Source organism: Carassius carassius, chromosome 45 (assembly GCF_963082965.1).
Source record: "Carassius carassius chromosome 45, fCarCar2.1, whole genome shotgun sequence".
NCBI lineage: Eukaryota > Metazoa > Chordata > Actinopteri > Cypriniformes > Cyprinidae > Carassius > Carassius carassius.
Window position 1 is genome coordinate 13,551,441 of NC_081799.1, and position 13,759 is coordinate 13,565,199.

At 40.3% G+C, this 13,759-nt stretch overlaps 1 protein-coding gene across 2 annotated transcripts; it reads right to left on the bottom strand.

The window, feature by feature from the left end:
* Positions 1-3,190: 3,190 nt before the first annotated feature.
* On the bottom strand, positions 3,191-12,804 carry LOC132127091 (T-complex protein 1 subunit theta-like). 2 transcript variants are annotated; one of them, XM_059538718.1, is made up of 16 exons: positions 12,651-12,804; positions 11,516-11,606; positions 11,364-11,443; positions 11,084-11,233; positions 10,620-10,800; positions 10,416-10,477; positions 10,201-10,338; positions 9,863-10,041; positions 9,680-9,746; positions 9,453-9,540; positions 5,970-6,085; positions 5,802-5,873; positions 5,560-5,724; positions 5,315-5,434; positions 5,070-5,202; positions 3,191-3,434 (listed from the first exon to the last, which is right to left on the bottom strand). In XM_059538718.1, the coding sequence occupies exons 1-15, from the start codon at positions 12,708-12,710 to the stop codon at positions 5,095-5,097; spliced, it is 1,677 nt and encodes a 558-aa protein (XP_059394701.1). In that variant the 5' UTR covers positions 12,711-12,804; the 3' UTR covers positions 3,191-3,434; positions 5,070-5,094. The 2 variants fall into 2 exon arrangements, with proteins under 2 accessions (XP_059394701.1, XP_059394703.1); XM_059538720.1 differs by lacking the exon at positions 5,070-5,202.
* Between the last annotated feature and the right edge of the window lie 955 nt (positions 12,805-13,759).

Below are 13,759 nucleotides of genomic sequence, written 5' to 3' on the forward strand. Positions count from 1 at the left end.
CACTCATCCTGCTATTTTGCAGGGTGCAGAGGATGGCATTCCCCCTGTACCTAGGCCTGCTACTGACACTGCTGGGCCATCTAAGCAAGGTATGCATTGCTTGGGATATAATTATAATTGAAATATAATTACAACCTTTTGGGACACTGTTTATAAAGTTTATAAGTTATATAAAGCACTGATTATAAACACTGGAAGGTTTCCAAATAATGAACCAGTAGGCTATACTTTTAATAGATGTGCACTAATTGAAGCTGTATTTTTCCAATGTATTTGTCTGAAAGTATGTTTTGTCTTCTCTTTTAAAAGTCAGACAGAGGGAATTGGATGTGGCTCTTATAAACATGGTGGTGAAGGATCTGCAGCCCTTCACCATCGTGGACGATGAGGGATTCAGGGCATTTGTGAACAAGCTTGATCCAAGCTATGTCCTCCCATCCCGGAAGGTGCTTAAAATAATGGTCAGCGAAAAGTACAACAAAGCCAAGGAGAAGACAATGGAGGACCTACAAAAGGCCGAATTTGTTAGCCTTACAGCTGACATGTGGTCCTCCATTAATATGGATGGATATCTTGGTGTGACTTGCCATTACATAACACCAGAGGCAAAAATGGCAACTGTTGTACTGGGTGTAAGGAGGTTTTACCAAACCCACACAGCCCAGCATCTCATGGAGGCTAAAGCCTTGCTAATGGCTGAGTGGGGAATAACCTCCAAAGTTCAGTGCATGGTGACTGACAATGCATCTAACATGATCCTAAGTGCCCAGCTACTCCACCTTCGCCATGTCCCATGTTTTGCTCATACTTTAAATTTGATTGTGAAAAAGGCACTAGATCAAACCCCAGTCATCAATGAAATACGCCAGAAGGCCAGAAAGATAGTGGGGTTGTTCAGATCCAGCTGCAAAGCAAAGGACAAGCTTGTGGAGATGCAGAGCTTGATGGGAAGACCAACTCTGAAACTGATACAGGAGGTTGACACGAGATGGAACAGCACATTTGACATGCTACAGCGCTTGTATGACCAACGTGAACCAGTGGCTGCTGCACTTTCCAACTTAAACAATGATACTGCTCCCCTGACAAGTATTGATTATGACATTATTGAACAATCATTGTCAATACTGCAACCATTCAAACTCGCAACAACAGAGATGTCAGAGGAAAAGAGAGTGTCTGCTTCAAAGCTTATACCACTGTACAGGATGTTGCAGCACAAGCTTGCACAGAAAAAAGGAAATGCAACGCAGGAATCAACTGTTCAATTAGGTAGGCCACAATGACCATACTACCCATGTGATTGGCCATAACTGTCATATTATTGTCATTATTATAAATATGTGTTTCTCCTGTTTTGGCTCATAGGCTCACATCTGCAAGAAGGTCTGCACTCCAGATGTGGAGGTTATGAGAGTTTTAGAGCCTTGGCACTGGCTACACTGCTGGACCCAAGGTTCAAAAATGTGGCATTTGGAAATGCTGCCAAAGCCCAGGAAGCTGAAAAGCATATCACACTGGAGTGTGCTTCACTGATGCGTTCAAACACAAATCCTGGTGAGCAGTTTCAGTCTGTGTTATGTTATGTAATCTGAATCATGTAATATAATATATCCTTCATATATGCCGTCAGTTTAGGATTTGTTACTAATTGCTGTTTTCATTTTTATTCAGACCCAGAAATGTCAACATCACACCCATCATCATCATCATCACCATCACCATCAACATCAACACCAGTAGAAACACAGGACAGTTTATGGGAACTTTTTGATACCCGCATCCATCAAACCAAGATGATACACAATGCTACAGCTGATGCCACAGTGGAAGTGAAAAAATACATCAACGATGCGTATTTGCCCAGAACTCATGATCCACTAACTTACTGGAAAGAGAGAGCAGTAATCTTTCCTCATTTGTATGTCCTTGCAAAAAAATATCTTTGTATGCCAGCAACAAGTGTCCCTTGTGAGAGGATTTTTTCAAAGGCTGGAGAAATTATCTGTAAAAAAAGAAGTAGGCTAAGTCCTTCCACAGCAGATAAATTAATATTTTTGAATAAAAATCTCTAAAAAAGTGAGACATTGTGGCTTGATTTCTTTTATTAATATTCATTTTTCATGACCAAAATAACATTATGCACAGTGAGGAGCCTATAGGTTACAAGCTTCACATATTAGAACATTATAATAATAAAAAAACAACAAATTTTTTTAATGGCTCGTCAAGGTTGTTTCAGATCAACACCGGCAAGTGACCACTAGGTGTCACCGTTGAGACGGGTGTCGGATTGATTCGAAGCCTCGAAACAATATGGCACATTTGGTTCAACTGTTTCATTGGTTCACGAGGCCTCGATTTTGCCATCACTATTCGAAGCGCGCATCAAAACGCCAAGTCACGTGATTTCATGCGAGTTCAGTTCATTGGGCTCAACTAGTGATCGTCTCTGATCTCGGATCAGTTTGATCAATTTGTAGACATTTTTTTTTTAACGAGACATTTGTGTAATTAAAGGATGAGTTGTAGTCTCTTACTGGCCTGTTTAAGCTCTCCATAAAACTAACAAAACAAGCCCTGCGAATTAATAATAATTAATTTAAAAACACATTTTACAGACACTTAATATTTAATGGTATTTTATTATTTTGATTGCATTTAATATATACTTTCAAGAAAGCATTTGCATTGGATTTGTTAAAACCACCTATAATTTTCATTCAAATGATCTGTAGATATTGAAGCGAAAATGAAGTGCACCAAAAACAACAGCAGAGGGCGATGGTATAAAGTACACATCCTCTTTTAATTTGTGATATTACTTAAATCACTGCAAAAAAAAGGTGTGGGGGGGGGGTGGTATGGGTTTGGGAAGAGATGCAGGAACTCAGCACAAAAATAATCCAATAATATTTACTGCTGCAAGAATTCCCTTCACTACAATACACTCATGTTAATGTAACTAGCTGCAATTGTGCAAACTACTGTAATTATACAGATTTTATGGAAGGGAAATTGCTGTTTCATTCCATAAAAGCCTATCTTTGAGCAGCTTTGAGATAATCTGTATTAGTGTGTATCTAAATGTTGTAACTCTGAGTTTAATATGTTTTCAAGAATGTCAAAGCATAACAATTATGCTGCATTTTATTGTACATCAAGCATTATTTAAAAGAAAAGACAAGGATGCCGACAGCTCAAGTGCCTTTATTAGGACCAGAATAACAGCTCAGAGCCACTCATGGTTAACGTGGATGGCTTCTCCTAAAAAAACAAAAAACAAAACAAATGGGGCTAGATATTAAATACACAACACTTGAAAAGCTAAGACGGTGACAGGGAGACACAGGTTAGTGACATCAGTCATCCTCATCCCAGTCCTTCTTTCCTTGTGGAGGTTTGGGTCCACCAGCCGGCTTGGCCATTATAATCTGTGGAGGAGAACAGACATTGTCAGACACTTACAGATTTAAAGACAGTCAATTGTGCACAGTGCAATATCCTGTGTGGAAAAAGTGCTTTTAGTGCAAACGGCATGCAAGTAAATCGTGCCAAAAAACCCTGACTGCATTCAAAATGTCACAGAGAATGACATAAGTTAGTAATGCTCGTGAAGAAAAATAGATCTTGAACATAGTAGGTTTCAAACAGACATTTAGGAGACTACCATAATATCTCTAATTAAAAGGGGATAGTTCAACCAAATATGAAAATAGTGTCATTTACGCAACCTCATGCGGTCCCAAACATGTTGGATTTTCTTTTGTTGAACTAAAAAAAAAAAAAAAAAAAAGGATGTTTTGAACAATGCTGGTAACCGAACCGTTGCTGGTAGCAGTATTTTTTTTCCATACTATTAAAACAGGGGTTGGCAACCTACGGCACGCGTGCCAACAGTGGCACGCAGAGGGATAATCGCTGGCACGCAAGCAATAAGGAAAACTATAATGACGAACAGTTTGATGTAATAACTTCTCATAGTCACACAGCCTGTTAGGAGCTACAAATACTATTAAAGTGTGAGAATTAACTTGCATGGATGCACGTGCAAACACTGCACATACTAGGTGCTTCAGATCAAAGCCTCGGTCTAACAGCACTCGTCAATGTCAAAATGACTGAGATGGCCAATCAGATCAAAGTAGGCGGGGTTTACTGTTCACAGAAGCAGAGCGCAAAGCGTCAGTTTAACGTTAAAGAGAGTGAGGTAAGATGAAGCTGCAAATCAATTAACATTAGTCAACTTTTAATAATACGTTTTACCATAGAAATGTTAAATGACCTAAAGCTATATCCAGTGATGAAAAATTTTCTGAAATATGGCCATTTTGAGAGGAAGAAAGTGTGGGGGGGGGGGGAATTATCTCTCTCTGCAGACAATGAAGCGATTTTGCCCCTTTGTTGTTGAGAAATATAATGTAGCGATTCAGTATCGATTAATAAAAGTAGCGTGACAACACTCATAGGTTTATGAGCTTCTGAATGCTACTTTTTGCACAGCACGATCTCAGATCTCTGTGTGCGAGTGGTGTGTGTGTGTGTGTGTGTCTGTGTGTGCACGTTCATCAATTAAAGCAGTGCATTAACGTTGATTAAACGTTAAACTTTTTTATCGTATAATAAAAAATTGTGTATGTACCGTTTAAATACAGAATTATATCGGGGTGTGGGGGGGGGGGGGGGCTGTGCACACTTGGCACAGTGGTTAACCATAAAAATAAGAAATGGCACGTCATGCCGAAAAGGTTGCTGATCCCTGTATTAAAAGTCGATGGCATTCTACATTATTCAAAATCTTATTTTGTATATAACAGAAGAACAAAACTCAAATAGGTTTAGGACAACTTGAGGGTGAGTAAACGATGACAATTTTTACTATTGGATGAGCTATGCCCAACTTAAACTGTTAACTAATGCTAAACGGCGTAAACCATTTTAACTGTGGTGTAATGACAGGCTAAAGCTAGACTCATTTCGTCAACAAATTCATGGTGAATTTCCACACAGTGTTCATGCAACCCGATTCACACTCCATTGGTTAGGCACTCCAAACAGTTTTTGTGCACCTTAGCAATTATTTATGATTTCTTATCAATGATGTGTATCAAATTTGTCGGGCTCCTCATCCCAACCATCTTTGTCCCAGTGTCCTTGCTGTCTGGGGGCTTTGGGTCCACCTGCTGGCTTTGCCATAATAATCTGGCACATACACATCACATTATAATCCAGAAAGTAACAGGCTACTAAAGCACCTAAATTGATAAACATGAATGGAATAAGAAACTGAAAGATACATAATTGTAAAGCTAACCTGATCCACACGGAGAACAGTGATGGCTGCATTTGTGGCCAATTTGATTCCCCAGTGCTTGACCAGGTATGGATCGAGGATACCAGCTTCCACTACGTCCCTCAATGCAGGCCCCTCTCCCTGAATGGTTTAAAACAAGTATATAGTCATCAATTACAGCTTAAAATGCATTATTTTTGGGTCCTTCTTTCTATTTATTTCAGGTCTGCTGCCTCCAAATTAGTAACAGCTTCTTTTTCTCTCACCTCAATATCAAAGCCAGAGTTCTTGTTGCCCTCGTGGTGTGCGGCGTACAGTTTGGAGATCAGCTCATTACCCTTGATGCCAGAGTTCTCTGCCAGAGCACGGGGCAGCACTTCAAACGCCTCTGCGTATTTCTTGATGGCGTACTGCTCCAGCCCTGGGCAAGACTTTAGAGGACATGTTCAAATTATTGACACTCTTCAGGTTTGCCAACAGCAAAATGAGATGAGCCTGATTTGCTTACTTCTCCATAGGAGGTGATGTGTTTCGCCAGCTCAATTTCAGTGGCACCGGCACCCGGACACAGACGTGCATCCTGAGGGGAAATGTTTTTGTTAGGGTCACATTTTGTAATGATTTAAAAGACTTCCATTAGAAGTGTTTTTTGGGGTGGAGTTTTAAAGTAGCTCACCCTGACAAGGACTTTAAAGGTGTTAACTCCATCATCGATGGCACGCTCAATATCATCCATCAGGTTGTCTGTGGACCCACGAATTACTAAAGTAGCGATGGCACCATCCTCTTTATCTAGAAATTAAAGGAGTGAGATGACATGAGCTGTCTGGATAAATCACTGCAAGACTAAACAACATTCATAAAGATCAGTTTGTCTAACAAGCTACAAAAATCAAGAAAAAAGTCACAAAGACATCTATCTGCATGACGTTCGTGAGTGATTTTGCCACATTTCACTCCAAGATCATAATAATAATAAAATATATTTATATATTTTAACTGTTGGTGCATTTTAGCACTGGTTAACTTTTAGTTTGATTTAGATTTAAGTACAATTTTATCATAAATCATTTAAATCTTTTTCATGGTTACAGACAGACTGTAAATTAGATGGAACGACGCATCTCCACTTCCTTCCACTATAGAAAAGTGAAGCCAAAGCATCCCAGTATGGCCGCTGTCATTTTGCATCATTTTGAGACAGAGTCTGCGCAGCAGAGATTCGTCTGGAGTCACAGTCTGTGCAGCAAAGATTCGTCTGGAGCCAGAATCTCACAGTAGAGATTCGTCTGGAACCAGAGTCTGTGCAGCAGAGATTCGTCTGGAACCAAAATCTGCAAAGCAGAGATTCATCTGGAGGCAGAATCTCGCAGTAGAGATTCGTCTGGAACTGGAGTCTGCACAGCAGAGATTCGTCTGGAGGCAGAATCTCACAGTAGAGCTTCGTCTGGAACTAGAGTCTGCACAGCAGAGATTCGTCTGGAGGCAGAATCTCGCAGTAGAGATTCGTCTGGCATCAGAGTCTGCACAGCAGAGATTCGTCTGGAGTCGGAGTCTGCACAGCAGAGATTCGTCTGGAGGCAGAATCTCGCAGTAGAGATTCGTCTGGCATCAGAGTCTGCGCAGCAAAGATTCGTCTGGTTTCAGAGACTGCGCAGCAGAGATTCGTCTGGCGTCAGAGTCTGCGCAGCAGAGATACGTCTGGCGTCAGAGTCTGCGCAGTAGAGATTCGTCTGGCGTCAGAGTCTGCGCAGCAGAGATTCGTCTGGCGTCAGAGTCTGCGCAGCAGAGATTCGTCTGGAGTCACAGTCTGCGCAGTAGGGATTCGTCTGGAGCCAGAATCTCGCAGTAGAGATACGTCTGGCGCCAGAATCTCACAGTAGAGATACGTCTGGCGTCAGAGTCTGCGCAGCAGAGATTCATCTGGAACCAGAGTCTGCGCAGCAGAGATTCATCTGGAACCAGAGTCTGCGCAGCAGAGATTCGTCTGGCATCAGAGTCTGCGCAGCAGAGATTCGCCTGGCATCAGAGTCTGCGCAGCAGAGATTCGTCTGGCGTCAGAGTCTGCGCAGCAGAGATTTGTCTGGAGTCACAGTCTGCGCAGCAGAGATTCGTCTGGAGCCAGAATCTCGCAGTAGAGATTCGTCTGGAGTCACAGTCTGCGCAGTAGAGATTCATCTGGAGCCAGAATCTCACAGTAGAGATACGTCTGGCGTCAGAGTCTGCGCAGCAGAGATTCGTCTGGAACCAGAATATCGCAGTAGAAATACGTCTGGCATCAGAGTCTGCACAGCAGAGATTCATCTGGAGTCAGAGTCTGCACAGCAGAGATTCGTCTGGAGCCAGAATCTCGCAGTAGAGATTCGTCTGGAGTCACAGTCTGCGCAGTAGAGATTCATCTGGAGCCAGAATCTCACAGTAGAGATACGTCTGGAGTCACAGTCTGCGCAGTAGAGATTCATCTGGAGCCAGAATCTCACAGTAGAGATACGTCTGGCGTCAGAGTCTGCGCAGCAGAGATTCGTCTGGAACCAGAATCTCGCAGTAGAAATACGTCTGGCGTCAGAGTCTGCGCAGCAGAGATTCGTCTGGAACCAGAGTCTGCGCAGCAGAGATTCGTCTGGCGTCAGAGTCTGCGCAGCAGAGATTTGTCTGGCGTCAGAGTCTGCGCAGCAGAGATTCATCTGGAACCAGAGTCTGTATCAAAGCCCCTGCCAAACTCCGCAGGCCCAATGGCAAGATAACAATCATGCCACCACACCCCGTTTTTATAGCATCAAATAACTACCTAAAAGCAAACTTATTAGAAAAATGAGCACATAAATCATCTTGAGAACTACCTCAAATGATGGAAACCATCTTTGGGAAAAATCTGAAGTGTAATTTGATTTAATTTGTCTTGCGTCCCATTAGATTACATGGAGAAGGTGGGTTTTTATGACCTATACTGCATCCAGTCACACGTGGTGGGGGGATCAAAACACTTTGGCTTCACTTTCAGGACTCCTACAGAACACTTTGTTACAAATAACTTTTTTATATACCGTATATATACTTACTGAATAAAACTGTTAATGTATTATAAAAAAAAAAAAATTGGTGGCCCATGTGTGTGTGTGTGTGTATATATGCACATTTACACACAGTACTGTGCAAAAGTCTTAGGCCACTAGTATTTTCACCAACAAAAAATATTTTAAGTCAGTTATTTCTATCTTTTACTGTAATGTCTCAGTACGAAATATCAGTTTACATTTCCAAACATTATTTTTGCCATTAAATGTAATTATCCAGCGACATTTTTGTTTGCACAAGGAGTCTGACAGCAGTCAGTGCTCCACACAGAGATCTGACCTCATCATCAGTCTGTCTGGAATAACATGAAGAATCAGAACAAACTGAGACAGACTCAATCCAGAAGAACTGTGGCAATGTCTCCAAAATGCTTCAACAAATCTGCAAAGCTATAGTACTGTGCAAAGTTTTAGGCACTGTCAAAAATACCGTATTTTCCGGACTATAAGTCACACTTTTTTTCATAGTTTGGGCTGGTCCTGCGACTTATAGTCAGGTGCGACTTATTTATCAAAATTAATTTGATATGAACCAAGAGAAAACATTACCGTCTCCAGCTGCGAGAGGGCACTCTATGCTGCTCAGTGCTCCTGTAGTCTACACGGAGCAGCATAGAGCGCCCTCTCGCGGCTGTAGACGGTAATGTTTTCTCTTGGTTCTTGGTTCTAAATAAATGCGACTTATGTTTTTTTTCCTCAATGACGTATTTTTGGACTGATGCGACTTATACTCAGGTGCGACTTATAGTCCGAAAAATACGGTAATGCCATAAAGTGTTATTAATTGCCTTCTATTAAATTAAATCAACATGTGGCATGACCACACTGTGTGTTAAAAAAGGTTTATCCTAGGTGCACTTGTGCATTGTTTTTCAGGTAGCTTTACAGGCAGGTTTCTTGGAGACATTGCCACAGTTCTCCGCTTTGCATCGGGGTCCTGATCACCCTGTCGGGGTTTATTCTGAGATAACAACCGGCTGGATGTACATTATCCCTATTATATATATATATATACACACACACACACACACACACATATGTAGTAAAATTAATATAAAGTAAAAATAGTGTTAGATTTTCCTTACCATGTTTGAAGACCACAACCTGTGTATCTCCAACTTCAGAGAGGTACACACTATCACAGTGTCCCATCTCTTCTGGGGTCGGTGGAATCTGTTTTGAAAAATCAGATTTGAAAAAAAAATTGGTTTTAAAAAAAAACATTGAAACTGATAAAAAGTGACCATAATTAATTTAACTGCCTTGTCACCAACTCACATCATACAAAATGCAGTCATGAAACATAACTCACCAGTCTGGGCAATGCTGTGGCTCCCACCGTTTTGCATAGTCTTCTGAGGTCCCACTTTGAATTCAGCCTGGTTGTAGTACAAACAGCATTCATAAATTTTGCTTTTATTCTCATTTAACAAGCCAACACATAAAAATACAGAATCAAGCAGCACAAAAAAGAAGACATGTTCCTCTCTCTCACCTGACCACCATGAGCTTGTACTTGTTGGCGTAATGAAGGGCCATGTCAGCGACTTTGCCCCCAGTCACAACCACATTGGCCCCTGAATCAGCGATAGACTTCACCTGGGCCTCCATCAGGTCCTCTTCTCCTTTACTGAAATTCATGAGCTCCTCTGCGTTCTTTATAAGTACTGTTCCCTGTGAAGCATCAGAAAGAAATATTGAAGGAAGAAAGCCCAAAAAGCAAAGGAGAACATGATTTAATGCACTTTTCTTGAGCATCATACAAAAGAAATACTGTCAACCCATATATACAAAATAGGTCCATCTAATCCAGTCCAATAAGCATTTGCCTACCTTTGTTTCAGTAACCATGCCATCAAACGGACAGGAGAACACTGCTATCTTTGCGTCTTTCACTGATGTGATGTCTCCTTCTGTCTCTTTCTTAAATACCATCCCATGAAGCATCATAGAAGAGTTCAGTCCACAGCCCTACAAAGAAAAAAACTGAAATTGACCCACAGACACTCATTCATTTAAAGCAGTGCCTAAAATCATGTTATACTTACCAAAATTTTACACACTCTGACATTGTCAACATTGAAATTGCCAGACTCAGGGAAGATAGAGACTGTAAAATAAGTAGTGATAATAAAATGATTATGAATAATGTAATATATGTATATATTTTAAATCACTAAATAAAAAACAAAATAAAATAATCACAAAATTAAACCACTTTGCTAGAGTACACCGAAGCGATCATGCCTTACCGCAGGCCTGTGCAATAAGGTTGCCCAGGAAGTCTTCATTGCCGTATTGTTTGCTCATGACGGCTGAGCGGATCATGGCTGTGGCCTCATCCAGATCGTGCAGGTTCTTCACAGACGAACAGACGCAGTTGGGCAGAATCTCCAGAGCTTTCTTACATGCCATCTCGTAACCCTCAATCACCTGGGATTCAACATAATCATCAGCTCAGGCAAACATGCTATCAATAATGCAAATAAATTAGCAGTTCTCAATTTAACATGAATTTGCAGGGATTAATCATACTATTAATCCCCATAATGCATTCGGGTCTGTTTTGATCCAGAAAAGATACAGAATTTTTTTATTATGGGAACCAAACTGAGTTGGGACTCTAAAATATATATATATATATATATATAAAAACCACTTAATGCAAGCTCTTTCCTGACAGTGATGTACTGCATTAGTGTGGTTGTTTACCGACCTCTGAAACAGACAGGCCCATCCTCAGCAGCTCCTCTGCAAGCTCCAGCAGAGCACCAGCAAACACCAGCACAAAATTTGTGCCATCACCTACTTCCTGCTCTTGCATGTGGGATGCCATCACGATCATTTTGGCTGCCGGGTGCTGAACCTTGAGGGAAGGAAGGAAAGAAAGAAAAGAGAGAGAGACATACAAATATAAATAAATAACAAAGAGACATATAATCTTCCGAATGATATGCATTAGTTTTTTTTTTTTTTCCACAGCTACTATTATTTACCTCCAGCTCTCTGAGAATGGTGGCAGCATCATTTGTAACAAAGAGTTTTTCCAAGTGGTTGATGACCATTTTGTTCATGCCTGTACAGAATTCAATGATCATGTGATACCACTAAAAAGGTCTAATCCATCAGAGTGAAGAAAGAGCCTCACCATTGGGTCCATATGCAGTTCTTGTGGTCTGTGCCAGTTCTTTGCATGCTTGGATGTTCCTGAAAACAGCCTCCTCAAGACCCGAATAGTGCTAATTGTGGAAAGCAAATAGCAAACGTAAATCCAAAATAATTTCATATTTTAAAAACATAAAACACTTGGGGCTGCTTAGTGGTTTCAATATTTAACACCAAATAATATGCTTGTTGATTATTTCAAAGTGAAATACTAGGCAGAGAGGGATCAGTTGACATTTCTATTATGTATAGGGTAATATTTCTTTAAGAAACTTTGCGTACACATCTTGCAGTAATTGCAGACCCATGCACCATTATTATCATACAAAGAAAACAAAAAGCAATGCTACATTGGTATAGATCTATCAGAAAGAACCATTAGTAGTAGTAATGATATTTGCTGGTATAATGTTTATCCAACCGCATTCGTCAGAGCTACGGGCGTGAACATCTATTAAAAAAATTCAAATACTTAATCATTTAGAAGCTAAACCGTTACAAGAGCAAATTAACTGGAACCGAAAAAACACAATCTCTGAAAGCAAATTGTGTTATTTGGTTGAATCCTATGATTAAATGATATGATCAACATATCAACAAACCGAATATCCAGATTACGAATGTGGAACTGCCCTTTTATGGCAAACTGCATCCTTTAAGGTTGAACTCTTAACGTATATATATATATATATATATATACACACACACGCGTTAAAAACATTTTAATATGTAACGTTACATTTAAAGAGTGTTGTGAATCAATAGCTTACCTAAATCAATGTAACGTTACTTCCTTTAATGACCTGTAAGTCAGTTGAGTGTCTGTCTGTCAGTGGCACATGTCTAAAGCTAACAAGCTAACGTTAACTTCATTCTTCCGTTACTTTCTAACGAAACACAAGTTCTGTCAAACACTCCATATTTCATTGAGACCTAACAGTAATGACGGCCTTGTACACAATTGTATTCTTCCGTTGAAGTCTGAAGCGTGTGCTGGTTTTACCGGCAACGTGAGTTGGGCGCTATGAGGCCCATCTTCTAGAAACCTCTATGTGGAGTCACTGCGTGCGCTCTATAAACAACACAATAAGAGCAAAACACTGCTTCAGCAGCCCTACCTTCGCACCATCCTTTAACATCTGAGCAAAGCCCGGGGCTTTGGGGACGTGAAGAGCCATTTTGAGCAGATAAGATTGATATTGAACTGATGCTGGATGAGGCTGCAGTGCACGAGAAGCACGCAGCTAAGAAAGAACAGGCGCCGCTGCAGAGAGCAGAAACACGGATTACTGACCCAAACAGACGAGAGAGTGGAGCGCCGAATGGGTCGATTGATCCCCACCCAATTCGGTTGTTAAGTGATGACGTAAGAAGCGCTGTTTCCGGGTCCAAGCCTCAACTCGCTTCACTTGAGAATACGACCTCAGCAGACGTTTATGAGCACTGTTTATTCATATTAATAATTTAAGCTAAACGCTTTCAAACTAACGGTATACACTACAGCTTCTGTGCTCACAGTGTCCCAAACACAAATCAAACACTTTTCTTTTTATATTTATATTTTCATTGTCTGGCTATCTGGGACTTCGGTACAGAGTTAAAGCTTAAGATGATAAATTTTTCGCTAGTATTCTATCACATTGTGAGTTTGTATTAACACCTTTTGTTGTTTTCTCGTGGTAACTGATAGAGGTTTGGACGGAAGCGCTGCTACATGACGTCAGACTTAACAAGCGAATAGACCCCTTAATCGCCTACGTCACTGTGACGTCACCGCTCTAGCTGGAGGCAAAACACAAGGCAGAACTCATAGCAGGTGCGCTAAAAGTTTGATGTTTTGACTTTAAAATGTCTTCTTGTTGTGTTTTTGGCTGCCAGAATCGAACAGCACTTTTGTTTCAAAACTAAAGTTTTACCGGATCCCGGCAGACATTCCTTCACAGAAATCAAGAAAATTTATTTATTTATTTGTTTATGAACTTTTTTTTCTTCAAAATCTTTATTTTACATTAAAAAAATAATTTAAATTTGTTAATTGGTCAAATATAATAATAATAATAATAATAATATACCCAATATATATATAGATAATTATTCATCACTAAAACACAGTAATCAAATTGTTATAATTAGTTTTTTTTTCTGAGCCATTTTAATCAATTTAGTCTATGACATCACTGAAGAACTATTATTTATTATTTTGTTATATTGATCTATTTCGTTTTAA